Genomic DNA, 21,262 nt, shown 5'->3' with positions numbered 1-21,262 from the left:
TTGGCAGGTGGAGTTTGATATAGGAAATTATGAAGTCATGCACTTTGGTAGGAAAAATTAAAAGGCAGACTATTATTTAAATGGAGAGAGACTCCAAAAAAGTGCAGCCCAGAGGGATTTGGGTGTCCTTGTGCATGAAACACAAAAAGTTAGCATGCAGATGCAGCAAGTAATTAAGAAGGCAAATGGAATTTTGGCCTGTATTGCTAGGGAGCTGGAGTTTAAAAATAGGTAAGTCTTGTTACAACTGTACAGGGCACTGGTGAGGCCACACCTGGAGTACTGTGTACGGTTTTGGTCCCTGTATTTAAGAAAGGATATACTGGCATTGGAGGCAGTTCAAAAGAGATTCACTAGGTTGATTCCTGGGATGAAGGGATTGACTTATCAAGAACGTCTAAACAAGTTAGGCCTTTAGTCATTAGAGTTTAGAAGAATGAGGGTGATCTTATTGAAACGTACAAGATTCTGAGGGGTTGAGATGATGTTTCCACCAGTGAGGAAATCTCGAACTAGGGGACATAGTTACAGAATAAGGGGACACTCATTTAAAACTGAGATGCGAAGGAATTTCTTCTCTCAGAGGGTAGTGAATGTCTGGAATTCTCTACTTGAGAGAGTTGTGGAGGCTAGATCACTGAAAGTATTTAAAGAGGCAATAGACAGATTTTTGAAATATCGGGGACTTGAGGGTTGTGAGGAGCTGGCATGAAAGAGGAATTGAGGTCTGGGGCAGATCAGCCATGGTCTTATTGAATGGCGGGGCAGGCTTGAGGGGCCGAATGGCCTACTCCTGCTCCTATTTCTTATATTCTTGTGTCCCTTGAACTGGCAGTGAGCAAGATGCCTGTGGATGCGTGATGGGTTTGAATGTGAGTTGAGAGTAATGAGAAGGGTGACTTAACCTGGCAGAATGAAGGAGATCATTCATCCTCTTGTGGCATTGGGTGGTTCTCCTCTTTTGCAGGGCATTGGCACTGACCACTGCTGCCATCACATCCCAAGCTGGATTGATAATGTTGCTGCTCCTCCCGCAGCCAGAGCGGGGGTAGAGGACATCAGGTCAGGTCTCCATGGTGTCCAAAAGACGCTCGAGGGATGCATCACTAAACCAGAGGGCTGCAGTCTTCTTGCCTCTCAGGGACATGTCTTCTTTGCAGTAATCCTGGGCTGGAAGCACTGGGAGGTGAGCGTGCAGCTGTATTTTAAATATGGCGCTCGGCAGGATGAAGTGGTGAGGTGATGGAGTGGTGAATGAATCGAAGCCTGCCCACCATCAGAATGGCGTGTTTCCTGGGAACTCATAATTACCGAGGCAGGATTGGGATGATACAGTGTGAAAAGCTGTTATTGTGACTGGCGGGTAAAACATTGATTTTCCACCCGCCACTGCACTTAGTGCAAATCTGGGACGATTCTGCCCAATAACTTTTGTCTTTCCCAATATTTGGTTGGGAGAAATTTCTGCTTAACCAGTACTGGATGTCAGACAAGCAGTCTGGAAATTTCGAAACACTGGAGGAGTTGAGAGAGGAAATGATGAGGTTAGAGCTGAGTGTCATCAGTATACATGTGAAAACTGACTGTGTTTTCAGATGAGGTCATTCGCAGGCCGCATAAAAGCACACTTTGCTCCTCCAGCAGTGGCCTATCCTTACTGTTCCATCTCACTACTCCATTATTAGTGTAGTCACTATATTCCCCCGATGGCTGTCTGCACAGGACTTCCATCATGTCATTTCTGTCTCTTCCCTACAAACATCCTTCCTTTCAACTGACTTTCATATTTCCACGCCCTTTTTCCTTTTCACACTCCTGCTCTTCAAACACAGTACCATAAAGTGCTGTGAGTCATCTTTCTTCAAGTGAGAAGTGGTTTAGAAAGGAACATTATTGTTATGAGTTTTCAGTGATTATTAACTGAACATTCTATTTTAAGGCAATATAAACTGACTGACATTCTTTGTGTTTAGTGTACTGAAGATGAATAAAAGTTATTAAAAGGGTAAGAAGATTATAACTTACTGAAGGGTCTTTGTTTAGTTGTAGAATTAACTGGTGCCAATTTGAATCATCATAGATAATTCTGTAGAGGCCGGAAACATTGATATTTAGAAGGATCCATTCTTCATCTGTAGTACGTTTTATCCCAGAGAATGTTTCTATGTACAAGCACCGAGAATGAAAATCAACAGTACAATAGTTTCTGCTTAGTATAGAGAAGAATGAGTAGTGTGTACTTGGACATGTGTCAATTTCCCCCATTTCAGTACAGTCAACATTTTGGAGTCAATGGGCAAAATCTTGTGGATCTGATGGGCATTAATCGCCTTCTGAAGCGCCTCAATTGGCAGCAGGAGTGGTCAGAAAGGCTGTCCATAGCCTTTCCACCATGGATTTAATTGGGGTGGAGGCAGGGGAAGGTGGTGGGGTCCCCTCCTGCCTAATTAAATGCCCTCCACCACCTAACCTGCCATGGGGGAGGACACAATTTTCCACCCAATGTTTGTGAGAATCATTTCCAATCTGGCTCCGCCTTTAATGTTGCTTTGTGTTCTGGTTCCCTGCTGTAGCTGCAGAGGAATGAATACCATCTGATAATTTTACAACAACAGGAAATGCCATTCACAACATGCAGCAACATTCACATTATGCAATGCCTGAATAACAGCAATTTTGTCTACATCATACACAGACTGCAATATCAGCTTATGGTGAGTACTTAAGCAGGCCCCAAAGATAAAAAAAACTTGGACATTCTGAGAGTTGCAATAAGAAGTAATTTAATACCATGAAATTCTGTCACAAATTGCACAATACTGATGAGCTTTCTTGAAGGTATCCCATTAACTTGCCTTAGGTAATAGAAAATAAACAAGTGTTACTGAAATCTTCAAGTAAAGAGTTAACTATCTGACTTCATAGTCCCAGAAGATGGGGAAAATTGTTGGGAATTAGTGGTTGGAAAATTAAGTGTAACGTGTGTCTGACTTTCTAATAAATGCAAGTAAAGTTCACTAAGAAGGATGTGATATGAGAAAACTATCCCCAGTTTGTTTCACTAAATGTGATTTTGTTCCTTTTTCCAAATTGGTAATATTTCTGATTGGTAATGCTTTCCAACTAACTCGACAAGGAGCATGAATACAACTTTACCCTAAGATAAAGTAAGGAGACCATACCATATATACTACTTACTAAGATTTTTCTCAAGCCAGAAAAATGGCTGCATGGATCCATTCTTCATCCAGGAAATAGGAATAAACCATGAGAAGCTAAAGAGGAAATAATGGAACAGTAGGGGAGATTAACTTCTTGTATGCTTATTATTGGTTTTGTATGAATATTTGCAATACTATAAAATGTACTTCCAAGACTTAATTAGTCCACCTCCTCTGGCTTTGCATACATTGAGACAAGATCAGTTGAAGTGAGTTTAAATGGCATGGGAAATCATTCAACCAGAGAATTCATTTTAAGGTCTTATATTTATGAACATACAAACATACGAATTAGGAGCAGGAGTAGGCCATCCAGCCCCTCGAGGCTGCTCTCCCATTCAATAAGATCATGGCTGATCTGACTGTAACCTCGAATCTACATTCCTGCCTACCCCCGATAACCTTTCACCCCCCTGCTAATCAAAATCTATTTAGCTCTGCCTTAAAAATATTCAAAGACTCCTCTTCCACCACATTTTGGGGAAGAAAGTTCCAAAGACTCTCGGCCCTCAGAGAAAAAAATTCTCCTCATCTCTGTCTTAAGTGGGTGACCCCTTATTTTTAAACAGTGACCCCTTGTTCTAGATTCTCCATCAAGAGGAAACATCCTTTCCACAAGCACCCTGTCAAGCCCCTCAGGATCTTTTATGTTTCAATCAAGTCACTTCTTGCTCCTGTAAACTCCAATGGAGACTACAGTAGAAGAGTCTGGTACATAAAGGGTTAACGTGGGACTGAGTACAGTACCATTCACACAGTCATGTAAGAAGACACCTGAGCCAGGGTTAGTCTGGAGATGGTGATAGTTGGGTTAGAATGGGTTCAGTGCCATACCTGTCCCTTCTTCTGTAAATATGCACATAGTTATGAGTTGTTAATAAAGATTCGCTGCTAACGTACTCCAGACTGGAAGCCTACTTCATGGTGTCTGAAGGAGGATTTTTCATGGTGGCAACCTCAGTATTAAAACCCCCATTCTCAGAAGAATGCTGAGAAACTAAGATTAAGAACACCTTCAATGGATTCTGCACTGAACCTAACTCCGAACTGAAGTGACAGGTGCTGAGAAAATTCACCAGGAGGAAAAGCTCTAGAGACACAAGAGACTAGAAGCAGACAAGAAAGCTCAAAGTTTTACTCAAGCAGAAGACTCCATTGCATTCCCCTTGGAAGTCCAGCTTCAGCAAACAGTGCTCGCAGCTTGCAAGGGCGAGATAATATTTTTAAAATTCCAGGACAGCTAATCCTGAGAAAGCCCTTTTGTAAGTAATTCAGTCAGAAGCACCCTTTGAAAAAGACCCGTCGCTAAACCTGATTCCAGATTCCAAGTTTCAGTGCGAGACTCCCAAGTCCGGCAAGAGAATAACAAATTATTAATAATTCATTTTGTCCGCTCTGGGTACCTCACAGCCATTCAAGTTTGGAAACAGCAAGCCCGTGGCTCTTTTCCAAGAGGCCTGGCTCATAATGCAATACCAGCAAATTAATTAAGTCTGCAGCGAGCCGACCTTTGCTGTTCCTTCTTCTTCAGGCAGAAGTGCACTGCCATCATTTTGAAAAACTCGCCAAAATCAAGCTCTTTCTATCCCTAAAGACTGCCTTTGTTTTGACAGTTTATCCAATTGCCCTTTCAATAATATTCGATAGAAATGCCATGCACACACATTTCAGTAACCGGTAGCACTGACAATGAGTTGAATTTCATTGAATTTCCTGGCCCCAAGCTGGTAAAGGATGAGGGGCAATGGCTGCAAATGTCAGAGGCAGGAGCCAGATCAATAAACTTTCCTGTCACACTCAGTCCAAAGTGGGCTGATCTAACTTGGTGGAAAGGAGCTCTGTTGTTTAAATTACCTTATGCTTAAACAACAAACCTGTCACACTGGAAGCCTTTGGGATTATGCAACTGCCATTTATGTCTCCTCGAGACAGAGGGCCTGGGCAGTTCACATCCATTTCCATTTCAGCAGGCCATAAAGGACCAGCAGTTGGGAGGGAGTTACATGGATGTGGTAGCAGGCTGACATGTTGTTCAAGGAGTTTCTGTATCAAATCCATCCAACCTCTTCCTTAGGAACACTACACACAGTGGATGATCAGTATTTTTCTCATGACCTGTAAAGCAGTGTGCATCGGAAAAAGTCTAAGGGAGGCCAGAATTCCCACTTAGTAGCTTGAACTTACCTAGCTGACCGGGGGTGTGGGAATGAGGATGAGGGGGAATCTGGGAGTGGAGCATACTAGCGGAGTGACATTGTGCCTGAAGGTTTACATTCACTGCTGACAGATGGGGGTTTACATTGGTGGGACGAAATAGGGTGGCAGAGTTCAAAACAATGACTTATGAGGAGGAGGGGTATAGGGAAAATATTGCCAATTACTAGCTGTCATATCCTGAAGGATATTTGAGTGTTTTTTAAATTATTTCATGGAATGTGAACATTGCTGGCTAGCCCAGCATTTGTGCCCATCCTCATTACCCTCAAAGTTGGTGGTGAGCCACCTTCTTGAACTGCTGTAGTCCAACTGGTGTAGGTACACCCACAGCGCTATTAGGAAGGGAGTCCCAGGATCTTGACTGTGAACGTTGAAGAAACTGCGCTATCATTCCAAGTCAGGGCAGTGTGAGGCTTGGAGGGGAACTTGCAGATGGTGGTGTTCTCGTGAATCTGCTGACTTTGTCCTTCTAGGGAGTAGAGGTCACTGGGTTATAAGGTACTGTTGAAGGCAACTTGGTGAGTTGCTGTAGTGCATCTTGTTTATGGTACATACTGTCACCACTTGCATCGCTGGTGTAGGGAGTGAATGTTTAAGGTGGTGTATGGAGCATCAATCAAGTGGGCTGCTTTGTCTTGGATTGTGTTGAGCTTCTTGAGTGTTGTTGGAGCCATGCTCATCCACGCAAACGGAGAGTATTCCAGCACTTTCCTGACTTATGCCTTCTGGATTATGAACAGTCTTTGAGGAGTCAGGAATGAGCAGAATTCCCAAGCTTTGACCTGCCCTTGTAGTCACAGTATTTATATGGCTGGTCCAGTTCAGTTTCTGGTCAGTAGTAACCCTCAGGATATTGATCATACAAACATACAAAGTAGGAGCAGAAGTAGGCCATTTGACCCCCTTGCGCCTGCTCTGCCATTCAATAAGATCATGGCTGATCTGTTTGTGTTTCAAGTTGTACATTCCCATCTACCCCTGATAACCTTTGATCATGGGGCATTCAATGATGGTAATGCCATTGAATATCATAGAGTGATGGTGAGGTTCTCTATTGTTGGAGATGGTCACCTGTGTGGCATAAATGCTACTTGCTACTTATCAGCCCAAGTCTGAATCTTGTCCTGCAGGTCTTATTGCATGCGGACTTGGATTGCTTCCATATCTGAGGAGTTGCGAATGGTGCTGAACACAGAGAAAACATTTCCACTTGTGACCTTCTGTTGGAGAGAAAGTTATTGATGAAGATGTTGATTTTGTTTGGGCCTAGGACACTACCCTGAGGAACTCACACTGTGTTGTCCTCAGACTGAGATGATTGGTCTTTTGCTAGGGCTGTTTGATGCCACACGCGGTCAAATGCTGCCTTGATGTCAAGAGCAGTCACTCTTACCTCTTTGGGAATTGTGAGAAGAGTATTTAAAATGGTTATGGGAAAACTGAAAGTTTTGCTGTCACCCTAGTGGCTTTATAGCAATACCTCAAGCTGGACAACAGAAACTTACAGAACCAGTGCTGGGTTTGGAACCATTTGACACGAGACGAGAGAGAGCCCTAAAACGGATGTGGACATAGCAATGCGTAATTAACCCAGACTGATTTGCTTCAGATAACTTTGTGCTGCTTGCTGATTTACATGATAGCTGCCTGTAGCCAGTGTAAAATATACTGTTGAGTGTCTGCACCCTCCCAGCAATTAAAGCCTGCCTGCGCTACTTCAAAGTCAGCCTCCACCTCTTAAAGGAGAGGTACATTCTGGCAGGACTGGCTGGGGAATTCATCACAGAAGAGAGTGTAAGCAACAACAACACTGAAATATGGTGCAATAGGGCAGAAAGTGTGCTCCCAGGTTCTCTGAAACTGCACTGGATTCTGTAATCACAGAAGGCCTTTAGACCCTTCAGACAAAGGGTGGAATCTTCTGCCCCTGCAGCACGTAAGGAAGGAGGTGGGATGGACTGAAAATTAGGTGGGTTGAATTGGCAATTAGTACCCGGCACCAGCACCTTCCTGCCTCCACCTCTAGTAAGTTCTGGGGAGGAAGGCCCATGGTGGACCTTCCCACTCCACCTCCACTTGAGACCCCTAAATGGCCAATTAACAACCATTTGAAGGCCTCTTGCTGCCTCTGCTGCAACTTTCACAGCTCCTGGCGGGTCTGCCAACTTGCAGCCTGCACAACTGGTAAAACTGTGTGGGCTGTATGTCAGTTGGAGAGGGGTCCCTCAATTTGCACTAATCTGTCCAGATCAAGGGGATGGCTATAATGAGGCAGTAGGGTGGCCGCCAATAGGCACCCCCTGCCCTTGCGGCCAACCCCTATGACTCCTCTTTCCCTACCAATCCCCATCTAGCAAGAAGCCCCCCCCCCCCCCACCCAAAACAGCACTCACCTTTTTCCTGGGTTGCTCCATGACCCTCTGGGGTCATTCTTCCAGTAAAAGCAATGGCCTCCTCCATGGCACTTCTGAGTGCAAGTGCTGCCAGCCTCTGATTGGCCGGTAGCTCTAGGTGGGCGGGACATTGTATCCAGGGGTCCGCAGTAGAGAGAAAAGCCTGCCACTGCCGTCTTATGTGCCTGATAGGCAGAAGATACGCCGGGCATTCCACCTAAGAGTCAGTGGGTGTCTCGCCATAGAAGGTAAGACACCTTCCGAAAAACTGTATAAAGACAATGGGAGCAGATAGCTGTGGTAGTCAATGCCAAGTTTAGCCCTGAGGACCTGTATGTGGTGTCACAAGAGGTTTAATGATCTCATGCAAATCGTCAAGGTCAGTGAACTCATCTCTAAGTGATCTATTCCACTGACTGTACTATTAGCCTCACATACTATTCCAAATGTGGAATTAAAAGTCTGATGATGATGACCATGAAACCATTGTCGATTTGTCATTAAAAAACCCCATCTAGTCCACTAATATCCCTTTAGGGAAGGAAATCTGCTGCCCTTCCCTGGTCTGGCCTACACGAGACTCCAGACCCACAGTAACGTGGTTGACTCTAAAATGCTCCTGAACAAGGGCAATTAGGGATGGGCAATAAATGCTGGCCTAGCCAGCGATGCTCAGGTCCCATGAACGAACAAAAGAAAATCAGGGGTCACACGATGTTCTTGGAGACTCTGACCAATAAGCCCTAAGTGTGGGTAATCTGTGGGGTGGAGCTTTCCTCTCGAGAATCCTGTTCAATCATGTACCTTCTGAAAAGCTCTCTGTAATAAAGTTTATCTGTTTCTTGTTGAAATCTGTCCAGTATGTCAGGTCATTACACAAAGGATATACAGAACATAAATAGGCCATTTTTAAAATTCCTTTATGCAATGTGGGCATCACTGGCTAGGCCTGCATTTATTGCCCATCCCTAACTGCCCTTGAGGAGGTGGTTGTTGACCTGCCTTCTGGAGCTGCTGCAGCCCCTAGGGTGTAGGTGAACCCACAGCGCTGTTAGGGAGGGAGTTCCTGAGATGACTGATCTCCAACAACTACAGCCATCTTCCTTTGTGCTAGGTATGACTCCAACCAGTGGAGAGTTTCCCCCTGATTCCCGTTGGCTCTAATTTTGATAGGGCTCCTTGATGCCAAACACAGTTAAATGTGGTCTTGACGTCAAGGGCAGTTATCTCACCTCACCTCGGGAGTTTAGCTCTTTTGTCCATGTTTTAACAAAGGCTATAATGAGTTCAGGAGCTGAGTGGCCCTGGCAGAACCCAAACTGGGCATCAGTAAGCAGGTTATTGCTAAGCAAGAGTCATTTAATAGCACTCTTCATGACCCCTTCCATTACTTTACTGATGATTGAGAGTAGACTGATGGATTGGTAATTGGCTGGGTTAGATTTGTCCTGCTTTTTGTGTACAGGACATACCTGGGCAATTTTCCACATAGTTGGGTAGATGCCAGTGTTGTAGCTGTACTGGAACAGCTTGGCTAGGGGCGCAGCAAGTTCTGGAGCACAAGTCTTCAGTACTATTGCCAGAATATTGTCAGGGCCCATAGACTTTGCAGTATCCCAAGCCTTCAGCTGTTTCTTGATATCACGTGGAGTGAATTAAATTGGCTGAAGACTGGCATCAGTGATGCTGGGGACCTCCGGAGGAGGCCGAGATGGATCATCCACTTGGCATTTCTGGCTGAAGATTGTAGCAAATGCTTCAGCCTTATCTTTAGCACTGATGTGCTGGGCTCCCATATCATTGAGATGGGGATATTTGTGGAGCCTCGCCCTCCAATGGGTTTTTTAATTGTCCACCACCATTCACAACTGGATATGGCAGGACTGCAGAGCTTGGATCTGATCCATTGGTTGTGGGATCACTTAGCTCTGTCTATCACTTGCTGCTATGCTGTTTGGTATGCAAGTAGTCCTGTGTTATAGCTTCACCACGTTGAAACCTCATTTTTAGGTATGCCTGGTGCTGCTCCTGGCACGCCCTCCTGCACTCTTCATTGAACCAGGGTTGATCCTCTGGCTTGATGGTAATGGTAGAGTGGGGGATATGCTGGACCATAAGCTTACAGATTGTGTTTGAGTACAATTCTGCTGCTGCTGATGGCCCACAGCGCCTCATGGATGCCCAGTCTTGAGCTGCTAGATCTGTTTGAAATCTATCCCATTTTGCCACACAACATGATAGAGGGGTATCCTCAATGTGAAGGCATGACTTTGTTCCCACAATGACTGTGTGGTGGTCACTCCCACTGATACTGTCAAGGACAGATGTAACTGTGGCAGGCAGGTTGGTGAGGATGAGGTCAAGTATGTTTTTCCCGCTTGTTGTTCCCCTCACTATCTGTCGCAGACCCAGTCTAGCAGCTATGTCCTTTAGGACTCTGTCAGCTCAGTCAGTAGTCGTGCTACTGAGCTACTCTTGGTGATGGACATTGAAGTCCCCACCCAGAGAACATTCTGTGCCCTTGCCACCCTCAGTACTTCCTCCAAGTGGTGTTCAATATTCAGGAGCAATGATTCATCAGCTGAGGGAGGGTGGCATGTGGTAATTGGCAGGAGCTTTCCTTGTTTTCCATGTTTGACCTGATGCCATGAGACTTCATGGGGCCCAGAATCATTATTGAGGACTCCCAGGGCAACTCCCTGCCGACTGTATATCACTGTGCCGCCAGCTGCTGATGGGATAGGTCATACCCAGGGATGGGGATGGTGGTGTCTGGGACATTATCTGTAAAATATGATTCTGTGAGGATGACTATGTCAGGCTGTTGCTTGACTAGTCTGTGAGACAGCTCTCCCAATTTTGGTACTAACCCCTAGATGTTAGTAAGGAGGAATCTGCAGGTTTGGCAAGGCTGAGTTTGCCGTTGTCGTTTCCCGTACCTAGGTCAATGCCAGGTGGGGTCCGTCCAGTTTAATTCCTTTTTTGAGACTTTGTAGCAGTTTGTTACAACTGAGCAGCTTCATAGGCCATTTTAGAGTCAACCATATTGCTGTGGGTCTGGAGTCACGTGTAAGTCAGACCAGGTAAGGACGACAGATTTTCTTCCCCAAAGTGAACCAGATGGGTTTTTACAACAATTAACAATCGCCTCCCCTCTGTCCCAGCTGTCAGTGACTTCATCCGCTCACAAGCTGCATTGACAGAGGAGACTATGCAGGAGGCCCTCAATATGACCTGGTCCTCCACTCCTGGGGTAACCAGAGGTCGACAGCCAAGGTCACCCCAAACCATGGAATGTCAACAGCCTGCCTGCGCCTCAGCTGATAGTGAAGAGATTTAAGAAGAGTACCTAACTGCACATGGGGTTCTCAGATTTCCTTTCTGATTCAGGGAACCATGCAATTTTTTGTTCCACCATTAAATGATTGATGTGCCTAGACTTGAGGTCTCCTTGCATTTCTTGTGGGCTGTGGTGATTTCAGGAGTACACTGGCTCTGTCGAAGGAGCCACACCACTTAAGGTCGAGGTATTCCACCAGCTGCAGTGTGATATCTAACGGGGAGCAGGTAAATGGCAAGGTCAATAAATGTGGTGGCAACAAGGCAGCAAAGGGCTGAAGCTTTAGTGGATTGGACAGATCTGTCAGTAAGGATCACGTGAACTGTGCCTGCATCAGTGCATCCTGAGCATTCCTTGCACACATCTCATGACACTTTGCATACGGTCCCTGGGCCTGGTCATCATCTTCCTCCATCTGCTCATCATTGGACGAGTCATTATGCTCAACGATATCCTCATTGTTCAATTGCTTTCCCCTCTGTAGTGCCAGGTTGTGCAAGGGAGTGCAATCCATCACAATGTACAAGACACTGGGGCATGCTGTAGGGCTCTAACAAATCTATCGATACATCTGAACCACATCTTCAGAAGCCCTGTGGCCTGTTCGATGGTTGCTTGAGTTGTCATGGCAGGTGGTGTATCTCTCCTCTGCATCAGTGTAAGGGTTCCTCACAGGCATTAGCCACGTCTTGAATGATTAGCTCTTTACATCCAGTATCTATCCATCCTGAGGGTCTGAAAAGGTCTGGCACCTAGGACTGCTTTAATATGGAGATGTTGTGGCTGTTACTTGGGAATGGTACAGACACCTTAAGGAACTGTTTGCGGTGATCACAGATCAGTTGTACATTTAGTGAGTGAACCTGCATGAAATAGGCTTCATTCTCACATGTTTTCAGTTTCTGGTGATAAAGGTTACAGGCTGGCCTGTGGATGCCTTTGTGACTACAGCTGAGCGAGCAATGGCATCCTGCACCTGGGGGAATCCAGTGATGGCCCATAACCAAATAGCCCTCTCAGTCTGATTGTCCAGAGCAGTGAAAAAGTGACACATACTGGCTGGCCCTCATGAACTTGACATTTGTGACCATCTTGATGCAGCGATGAGCCACAGACTGTGAGATCTCACACACATCCCCAGACAATCCCTAGAATAAACCTAAGATGTAGAAATTCAGCGATGCAGTAATCATCAGCTCCACAATTATTGGGTGACTACCATTTCCCATTCAGCTCATCATCCAGCATGGCACACAGCTCACTGATGGCCTTCCTGGAGAGAGATGAAGTCTTCTATGACACACGGCTCAGACATTTGAAGGTAGCTAAACAATGGTCAGTAAACCCCTCTGGTGGACAGTCTCTTCTTTGCACCAGAAGCTGGTTGGATGCCACTCTGCGCCCTTCTCCTCTGTTATCCTCTCTCCCCACTCCCCAAGTCTGGTGCTGCTGGTGCTCCTCTGGTTGCTGCTGCAGCTGGTCATTGCTACAGCTTTCTCCCTCTTTGATGCTCCTCCTCACAGGAGGAACCAAAATCTGATGAAATGAAGCCCATGCCTTGCTTACTCATTCAGTCTCCGCCTCTTTCCATCCCTTCTTCATCCACACGACTGCCAACTTGGAATACGCCGCTCTGGCAATGTGCCTGCCCAGCTCTCATACTTATTCCCCTTCTCCCCATTGCAAATGTCAATATCCGAGCTGTTCCACGACCCTCTAAGGCTTGCTGTTCTTCATGATCCCAGAGCTAACCTCCAGGTAGCTCATCTCCTCCTTATACCTGGCAGTGTTCTGAAGTCCCATGGTTTATCTCTGGGTCTGGAAAAATTCAACGTTCCTCGTCAAATTAAAGCTAAATTGCTTTTTAAATAGGCTTAATTAGCTGTCCACCACATGCAAGGGTGAGGTCCTCCTGCCATGCAAGCCAACCTTCACAATATCCGGTTTTGACGTGATGGTGTCAGGCTTCTGTCCCGACGCCTGTCAACCCAATTTTCTGATGCCTCTTGCCTCTAGGATCACCTCCAATAAGCCAGAAACATTCAGTCCATTGTTTGCCAATATAGCTCCCTATCTTATTGTCCATATTCTATTCTCAGCCCCTCAAAGTCAACTTTTCTCCAATCTATTAACCTAGCTTGTTTTATGCTTATGTTCTTCTCTATCATAATCTTAAAGCATATGGTCACCATTGCCTAGATGTGCCCTTACTTTTACTTCTCTTATTTGCTCTGGTTCATTCCCCATTATTAGATCCAATAATGAATCTTCCCTTGTTGGGCTTTTTACACAGCAGAAAGAAGTTCTGTCCAAATTATTAGAACTCCATTGCCTTATCCCCTTCTGCCTGCCAGCTGTTTGCTGAAATGATCCAAAACTAATCCCATTGCTTTTCGCTCTCCTCCCTAGTCACACATCTTTCTGTTACATATTTAGCCACTTTTTCCTTAAGAGAAACAATGCCTCAAACAATCCCTGTGATGACATTTAAGAACGTAAGAAATAGGTGCAGGGGCAGACCACATGGCCCATCGAGTCTGCTCCACCATTCAATATGATCACGGCTGATCTTGGGCATCAACTCCACTTTCCTGCCCACTCCCCATATCCCCTAATTCCCCAAGAAACCAAAAATCTGTCTATCCCAGCCAGCGAAAACAATTTCTCAGCGTCTGCCCTATCAAGACCCTTCAGAGTTTTGTAGGTTTCAGCGAGATTGCCTCTCATTCTTCTCGACTCCAGAGAATGTAAGCCCGATTTACTCAGCCTCTCATCCTAGGACAGCCCCTCATCCCAGGGACCAATTTAGTGAATGTTTACTGTATTGCCTCCAATGTAAGTATCTCTTAAATGTGAAGACCAAAACTGCACATAGTACTCCAGGGGCAGGATATTAAGCTCGGCGGGTGGGCGCACGCCTAACCCAGCCAAGTGTAAAATGACGTGTGATGACATCGGGCGAGCATCCTGATATCATCACGCAGTCCCGCGATATTTCGTTCAGCGGGCACACCCAGAGTGGGCAGTGCGCCTGCCGGCAATTAAAAGGCCTGCTAACGCCATTAAAAACGCAATTAAATTCAAATTTACGCTGACTGTCCAACCTCATGCCTGGCAGGCAGGTGAAAAGGGCGGGCAAACAAAAAGGCCAAGCAGTCTTTGCACTTTTTAGGAAACCTCATCCACAGGCAGGGTGAGGTTTCCTAAAGCAAATAAAAATCAAATAAAAGTTGTACGACTTGAATTTATAACACGGTGGACACATGAGGGACATGTTTTATGACATTTTTATTTTATTTTTTTTTGAACAGCACATCACCTCTGTGAGACAGCTCTGTGCCTCAGGGAGATTATGAAGCACTCACTCGTGCACATGTGCGAAGTTCGTGCCCGGCCCGCTCGCCCTCTGCCCCCCATCCCCTCCCTGCCCACATAGGTAGCACTGGGTGCTGCCACTCGTGTTCCATGCTGAGCAGGCCTTAATTGGCCTGCCAGCATGAAATTGCGATGCAGTGCTGATCACGGGTGGTGGTCTGACTGCCCCCACCGAGCCCACACACCAAGGGCAAAACTCTGCCCAAATGCAGCCTCACTAAAACGCTGTACCACTTGTAGCAAAACTTCTTTATTCCTGTACTCCAATCCCCTTGTGATAAAGGCTAACATGCCATTTGCCTTCCTAATTACTTGCTTTATCTGCATGCTAACTTCCGGTGTTCCTTGTACGAACATATCCAAGTCTCTTTGAACATCAACACTTAAAAGTTTCTCACCTTTTAAAAAATTATTCTACTTTTTTATTCTTAGGACCAAAGTGAATAACTTCACCCTTCCCTATTTTACATTCCATCTGCCATCTTGTTGCCCACTCACCTAACTCTTGCCGTCTCTCTATGCCCTCCCCACATCTTATCTTTCTACCTAGATTAGTATCATCAGCAAACTTAGATACATTACTCTGTCTCTTCACTGAAGTCATTAATATAGATTGTAAATAGCTAAGGCCTCAGTATCGATCCTTGCAACACTCTACTGTTCACTGCCTGCTAACTTGAAAAACCCTGTTTATACCACTCTCTGTTTTCTATCCATTAACCAGCCATCTATCCATGCTAATATATTACCCCCAACTCCATGAGCCCTTATTTTGCCTATTAACCTTAAATGTGGCACCTTATCGAATGCTTTTTGGAAATCCAGGTTTATTGCATGTACTGGCCCCCTTTATCTACCCTACCAGTTATATCCTCAAACAACCCTAATATATTTGTCAAACAGGATTTCCCTTGACTAAAACCATGCTGACTTGTTCCAATTATACTATGCTCATCCAAGTACATTGTTAAGACTTCCTTAATAATAGGTTCCAGCATTTTCTCAACCACCGATGTTAGGCTAACTGGCCTGTAGTTTATTTTTTTCTCTCTCCCTCCTTTCTTCAAAGTGGTGTAACAGTTGCCAACTTCCAATCTAATGGGACCACTCCTGAATCTAAGGAATTTTGAAAACTCATAGCGAGCACATCAACTATCTCAGTGGCTATCTCTTTTGGAAACCTAGGGTATAGGCCATCAAGTCCCGGGGATTTGTTGGATTTTACTGCCTTATGGTTCTTTATCTCTGCTCATATTAAATTCCATAATTTCCTCCTTTTTTTTTAGCCCCTGGGCTATTGTCTATTTCTGGTGTGGAACTTGTGTCTTCTACTCTGAGTACAGACACAAAGGGCTGAATTTTGCATTTGTCGGTCGGGCGGGTGGGGAGCTGGGTGAAACGGGCTGCGCCGCCATTTTGCATGGGCGGGCCAATTAAGGCCCACTCCCAGCGCATTTCAGACTCCCGTGTTCATCGGGAAAATCAAATCAGTGGCGGGCGTGTTCAGCCCCCCGGTTCCAATGGGGAACTGGCAATCTGTATAAAGAGCGGCCAGGCAACCTCCTTTAGGCTGTTCACCATGGCCAGCGACTGGGCACCATGAGGTGAGGGCAGAGGAGGAGGAGGATGGGGGGCAGGCTACAGGGTAGGCCAGCGGGAGGCCACTGTGCCCCTCAGTTCTCTGATGCCTGCCTTGCTGTCCTCCTGGAAGAGGTGTCCAACCATTGGGAGGTCTTGTTTCCGGAGGATGGGATGAGGAGGGCCCCCTGAGTGACCAGGCAGGCATGGCAGGAGGTGGCAGTGGCTGTAAGCTCCCATGACGATGTGTGGCGCACTGGGACGCATTGCCACAAACGCTTCAATGATTTGTTGCGCTCTGGAAGGGTGAGGACCATGTCAGCCTTGGCCATTTTACCCAGCAGGTAGCCTTAGCCTTTGAGGCCCCCCCACGCTCACGTCTTAGTGTCGTTACTGCATTGGGCATTTGGCACACGCTGGGTGGGCAAACAGATAGTGACCATGCTTACATCAGCCTTATTGGTTGAGGAGAAGATGGGTTCTCCCTGCAGCATATGTTGGTGTTTGTCACATTTGTATAGTCTGGGGGCAACCTGCAGGGGAGGCAGCTAGACACATACTCAGAACTCCGACACATGTCTTATTGATGGTGATGAGATGATGGAAGGGGAGCCTCAAGGTGTCGTGACCAAGAGCCATCTGCTGGTCTTGGCGCTGCACCTAGTTGTGCCTCCTTGCCATGAGCGCTAAGACCCGTGTGTTATTCAAAGTGATGGATGCTGAATGTGTCCAAGGTGGCCGTTGGGGGAGGGGGTTGGGAGCAGCCATACTATCTTCTGGTGACTGATCACCAGTTGTGTGGACAGGAGCTGCTGGAGGCCTCAGATGGGCCACTGTGGTTGGGGTGCAGCGTGCGCGTGCAGAGTACATGAGCGATCAGCCCCAATAAATGCTCTTCTCTGTTCTGCAGGCAAAAACTGAACACAATCAGAGGGAGCGCCAGCTGACTGGTGGTGGGGACACCGTGCTCCAGCACCTCACCACCTACGAGGACCAGGCCATGGAGCTGGGGAGGAGGCAGGCGGCCAGGTCAGCAGGTGTCAGTGAGGCTGGGGTACAGCGGGCAGGTATTTGAGGGTCACAGTCCCATCCACTCTGTCTCCCCACCATCCAAAGCACTGATGGTTGCTGCAGTCGTTAATGCAGCAACACAGCTCATTCACAGACAGATACAGTCAGACGTGTGGGTCATACACAAAGGTCCCTCGGCCCCTTGAGGATTCACGTCTCTAGCACCTTCCAAAGTCACCTTATCCCATTTGTGACCACTATCCCCATGGCCTAACATGCCATTGGCATCGCTGCTGCACATCCAAAGACTTATTGCATCTTAGGAGGGTTTGTACCTCCACCGCCCTTTCAGCCAGTGCGTCCCACATTACTCTGTCCAAAAGCTCCTCAGCTCCTCACCTGTCAACCTCATGGCACTCAACTTAAATAAATGTCACCATGTTACTCATCCCTGCACCAAGGGGAAATGTTGCCTTCTGCCCACCCATTCTATGCCCCTCATAATGGTATGAAGGTCAATAATGTGACCTGTCAATCTCCTGTGCTCCATGGCAAATGTCGCAAGTGTTTGCAATGTTTCCTCATCACTCCAACTCTCCAGGTCAGCATGCATCCAGGTCAGGAACCTCTGCACTCTCCCCACTCCAATCCCATCCCTCCCATGAAGCTCAGGTCACAACTGAACGCAGAAGTGTAGATGTGGCCTTGACAGTGTTTTCTGCACTTGCAACATGACTTCCCTTTTCCTAAACTCTAATCCTCGGCTAATAAAGGCATGTCTGGCTTCAACCTTGTTAAACGCCTTATGTTCCTGTTCTGCTACCTTAACGGGTCTGCCCAGCAAGGTCCCTGTAATCGCCATGACTTCCCACAGTCCCACCATTACTCATGTATTCCCGTACCTTGCTTGTTTTGCCCAAGTGCTTAACCGCACACTTATCACATAACATTCCATGTGGCATTCCTTAGGCCCTCTGACCAACCTGTCTGTATGTGTGTGTAATGTTTGGGCCTCCTCTTGACTATTTACCACCCCACCAATGTGTTCCTCCTACTTAGGTTCTTGAAGGGTGAGCGACTTATGAGGCTGGGGCGGGGGAGGGATGAAAGGTGTTACTGACTGAACGCTGACTGATGCACTGTCCTTGTTGTTAGTTTCAGCATCACCACCGCATGGCCGCCCCCAACAAGCCCAGAGCCTCCGCTCCACACCTGAGGGCCAAGACTTGTAACTTACATCACAGCCTTTCAGCCAGCCAGGCACCAGCGCAGCGACAAACACTTCGGTGGGGATTATGACGTCGGCTAGTGTCCCAGGGCACAGTGGAGAGGGCACTTCACAATCGCTGGAGGAGATGGCACAGACAGACAGTGCCGATGGCGCCAGCAACTGGAGGACTGCAGGGGACCAGGCACATGCTGAGTTGGGCAGTGATGATGTGCCTCTGGAGATGTCCACCATGCAGCAGCTGCAGGACAAGCAGCAGGATGCATGGGAGCATCTGGCAGGGTTGCATGAGGGTGTGCTTCGCTTGGTCTCTGTGGTGGAGGAGTCCAGGCAGAGTGTCAGTGATGGCATGAACCTCAGGACAGAACTTCAGGCTTCCTCCATTGAGAGATTGGCGACTCTCATGGAGAGGGGCTTCGATCGGATTGAGAATCTTCTGATTGGGTTATGCTCTGACCTGCAAGCCCTCACCGCGGTAATGGCCACAGGTGGTCATTCCCAATGTGGGAGATGTTCTGGGCACCTAGTGTCGCCGCTCGGTGCCCATCCATCTGCGGTGAGCAGGGAGGTCCAATGTGACCTCATGTCGGTGCAGCAGCTGCCTGTCGTCGCTGCGAGCTCCTCTCAGGGAGTTCCAGATGAGGGCAGCAGCTCCTCCGCCCCTCTGCCTGTCAATGTTGCTTCCGTTGAGGCTGTGACAAATGGGGAGGTGCCAGTTCTGGAACTGACCACTCCCTCCCAGGCGGGGCCATCACAGGCTCCACGGGCTAGAGGACGTCTGCCAAGGTCATCGAGGCCAACAGGACAGCAGAGTCAGCAGGCTATCTCACAGGCGACTCCGAGCGATGGGGCGGCACCAAGACGTAGCACCCGCAAACAAAAGCATAAGGCACGTTAGGCACTCCATGGGAGTGTCACTGGTGATTTTGTGTTGGCCCTAGATTAGGGAATATATCATTATGTATGTCAGAGTGACATTTGTGCTTAGTCCACTTTTCTGACCATGGCTGAGGGTGTTTCCTTTGTGCTGTATTTGGATGTTTCACATACATATCATGAGTGCTTGAGTGGACATTGATGTTTCTGTACTAATCCCTTAGTTACAGCTGATGAGGTGGAAGATGTAGCACCAAGTGCCACGTGTGGAAGTTCCAGGCAATGCTGGTCCTGCTGATCCATGTGTGCGCAGCTAGCTGAAGGTTTGTTGGATTAAAGTGTCCCGGGTGTCCCTGCCTCCTTGGTGTAGTAGCGGGTTGACGTGCTGCTCCTCATCATCGCCCTGTTCTTCCTCATCCTCTGAGCCACTGCTGGATTCATCATGTGCAGCCTCATCCAGGGGGTCAAGGTCTTCATCGTCAACTGCATCCCCCCTTTCCAGCGCAAGATTGTGCAGAGTGCAGCATGCTACCACTATCACCGAGACGCGATCTGGGGGGTACTGGAGTGCGTCCCCTGAGCGGTCCAGGCAATGGAAGCACATCTTGAGAAGACTGATGGCTCTCTCCACCACAGCCCTTGTGGAGACCTGGCTCCTATTGTACCGCTGCTCAGCTTCTGTTCTTGGATGGTGGAGAGGCGTCATGAGCCACCTTCTGAGGGGATAGCCCTTGTCACCCAGCAGCTATCCATCCAGCCGGGCTGGAGCACTGAAGAGCCCCGGCACCTGGGAGTGTCTGAGGATGTAGGTGTTGTGGGAGCTGCCTGGGTACCTTGCACAGACTTGTAGAATCAGCATCCTGTGATCACACACTATCTGCATGTTCATGGAGTGGAAGCCCTTCCTGTTGATGAAGGCACCGGGCTCACCTGCTGGCGCCTTGATGGCCACATGTGTACAGTCTATAGCACCCTGGACACGGGGGAAGCCAGCAATGGCTGCGAAGCCTCTGGCTCACTGTGTCTGACTTGCCTGGTCCCTACAGAAGTGGATGAAGTGCAATGCATGTCTGAACAGAGCGTCTGTAACCTGCTTGACACAAGCGTGGACAGCTGATTGGGAGACATCACAAAGATCACCCACCGACCCCTGGAAGGAGCCAGAGGCATAGAAGTGGAGGGCAGCTGTGACCTTCAGAGCCGCTGGCATGGAGTGTCCAGCCACACAGTTAGGAAAGATCCCAGGGCCAATCATCTGACAGATATAGTTGACTGTCTCCCTTGAGAGTCGGAGACTCCTTCGGCACTGCACCTCAGTCATATTGCGGTAGCTGCTTCTCCACCTGTACACCCCGGCAGCAGGATAGTGGCATCTTCTGTGGCCCCTTCCATTTGGATAACCTCTTGGCCCTACGCCCCTTGTGCCTGCGCCTGGTCTCCCAAAGGTGGCTCCCCTGGAGGCTGATTGTCCAGTCCTGGCCTCCTCCTTATTCTATCCCTCCCTCCCTCCTCAGAGGAGCTACCTCCAGTGGAGAGGTCAGAACCCATACCCAGACTAAATGGAGGCCTCCGGAAAGCTGTAGGCCCGATAAAGATTCCTGTCTGCAGACCGGTGAGCTGAGGCTTCAAAGTACAGAGAAAGCTATTGGAAATCGATCTGAACTGCTAACAATCACACAGGCAAGTTTAAAACACTTTCTGCATTAAATACTTCAGAAAAAAACATTAACAACCCTTCTGAGCCCACATATCCCACCCGTGGATGAGGTTTGTTAAAAAATCAGTTACCCGCCTGCCCGTTGGGTCCGTGCGCCGAGGTGAAGATCACACGGACTCCTCGAAATCGGCTTTAATTGCCGAGTTAAGGGCCTTAAAAGGCCTTTAGTTAATGGCGGGTGCGCATGGTGCTTCATAGTGCGCTTGCCCAGCTAAATATCGCGATGCCACGCGCTAACATCGGGACGCCTGTGTGACGTCAGTGCGCGACATTTTAAGCGCAGACGTGTGGACTCTGCCAGCTGCA

At 47.6% G+C, this 21,262-nt stretch overlaps 1 protein-coding gene across 4 annotated transcripts in view; it reads right to left on the bottom strand.

Annotated features, from left to right (window-relative positions):
* The window catches only part of LOC121276969 (aminopeptidase Q-like), a 239,842-nt gene that overhangs the window by 56,623 nt on the left and 161,957 nt on the right, over positions 1-21,262 (bottom strand). For all 4 annotated transcript variants that reach the window (XM_041185720.1, XM_041185717.1, XM_041185719.1 and 1 more), the window contains exons 11-12: positions 3,199-3,275; positions 2,026-2,162 (exon numbers count right to left, since the gene is read on the bottom strand). In XM_041185720.1, the coding sequence (XP_041041654.1) occupies positions 2,026-2,162; positions 3,199-3,275 (214 nt within the window). The remainder of the gene's footprint in view (positions 1-2,025; positions 2,163-3,198; positions 3,276-21,262) is intronic.

The sequence above is a fragment of the Carcharodon carcharias genome, chromosome 4 (genome assembly GCF_017639515.1).
Source record: "Carcharodon carcharias isolate sCarCar2 chromosome 4, sCarCar2.pri, whole genome shotgun sequence".
In the NCBI taxonomy this organism is placed as follows: Eukaryota; Metazoa; Chordata; class Chondrichthyes; order Lamniformes; family Lamnidae; genus Carcharodon; species Carcharodon carcharias.
This window is presented reverse-complemented; position numbering and strand designations above follow the sequence as displayed.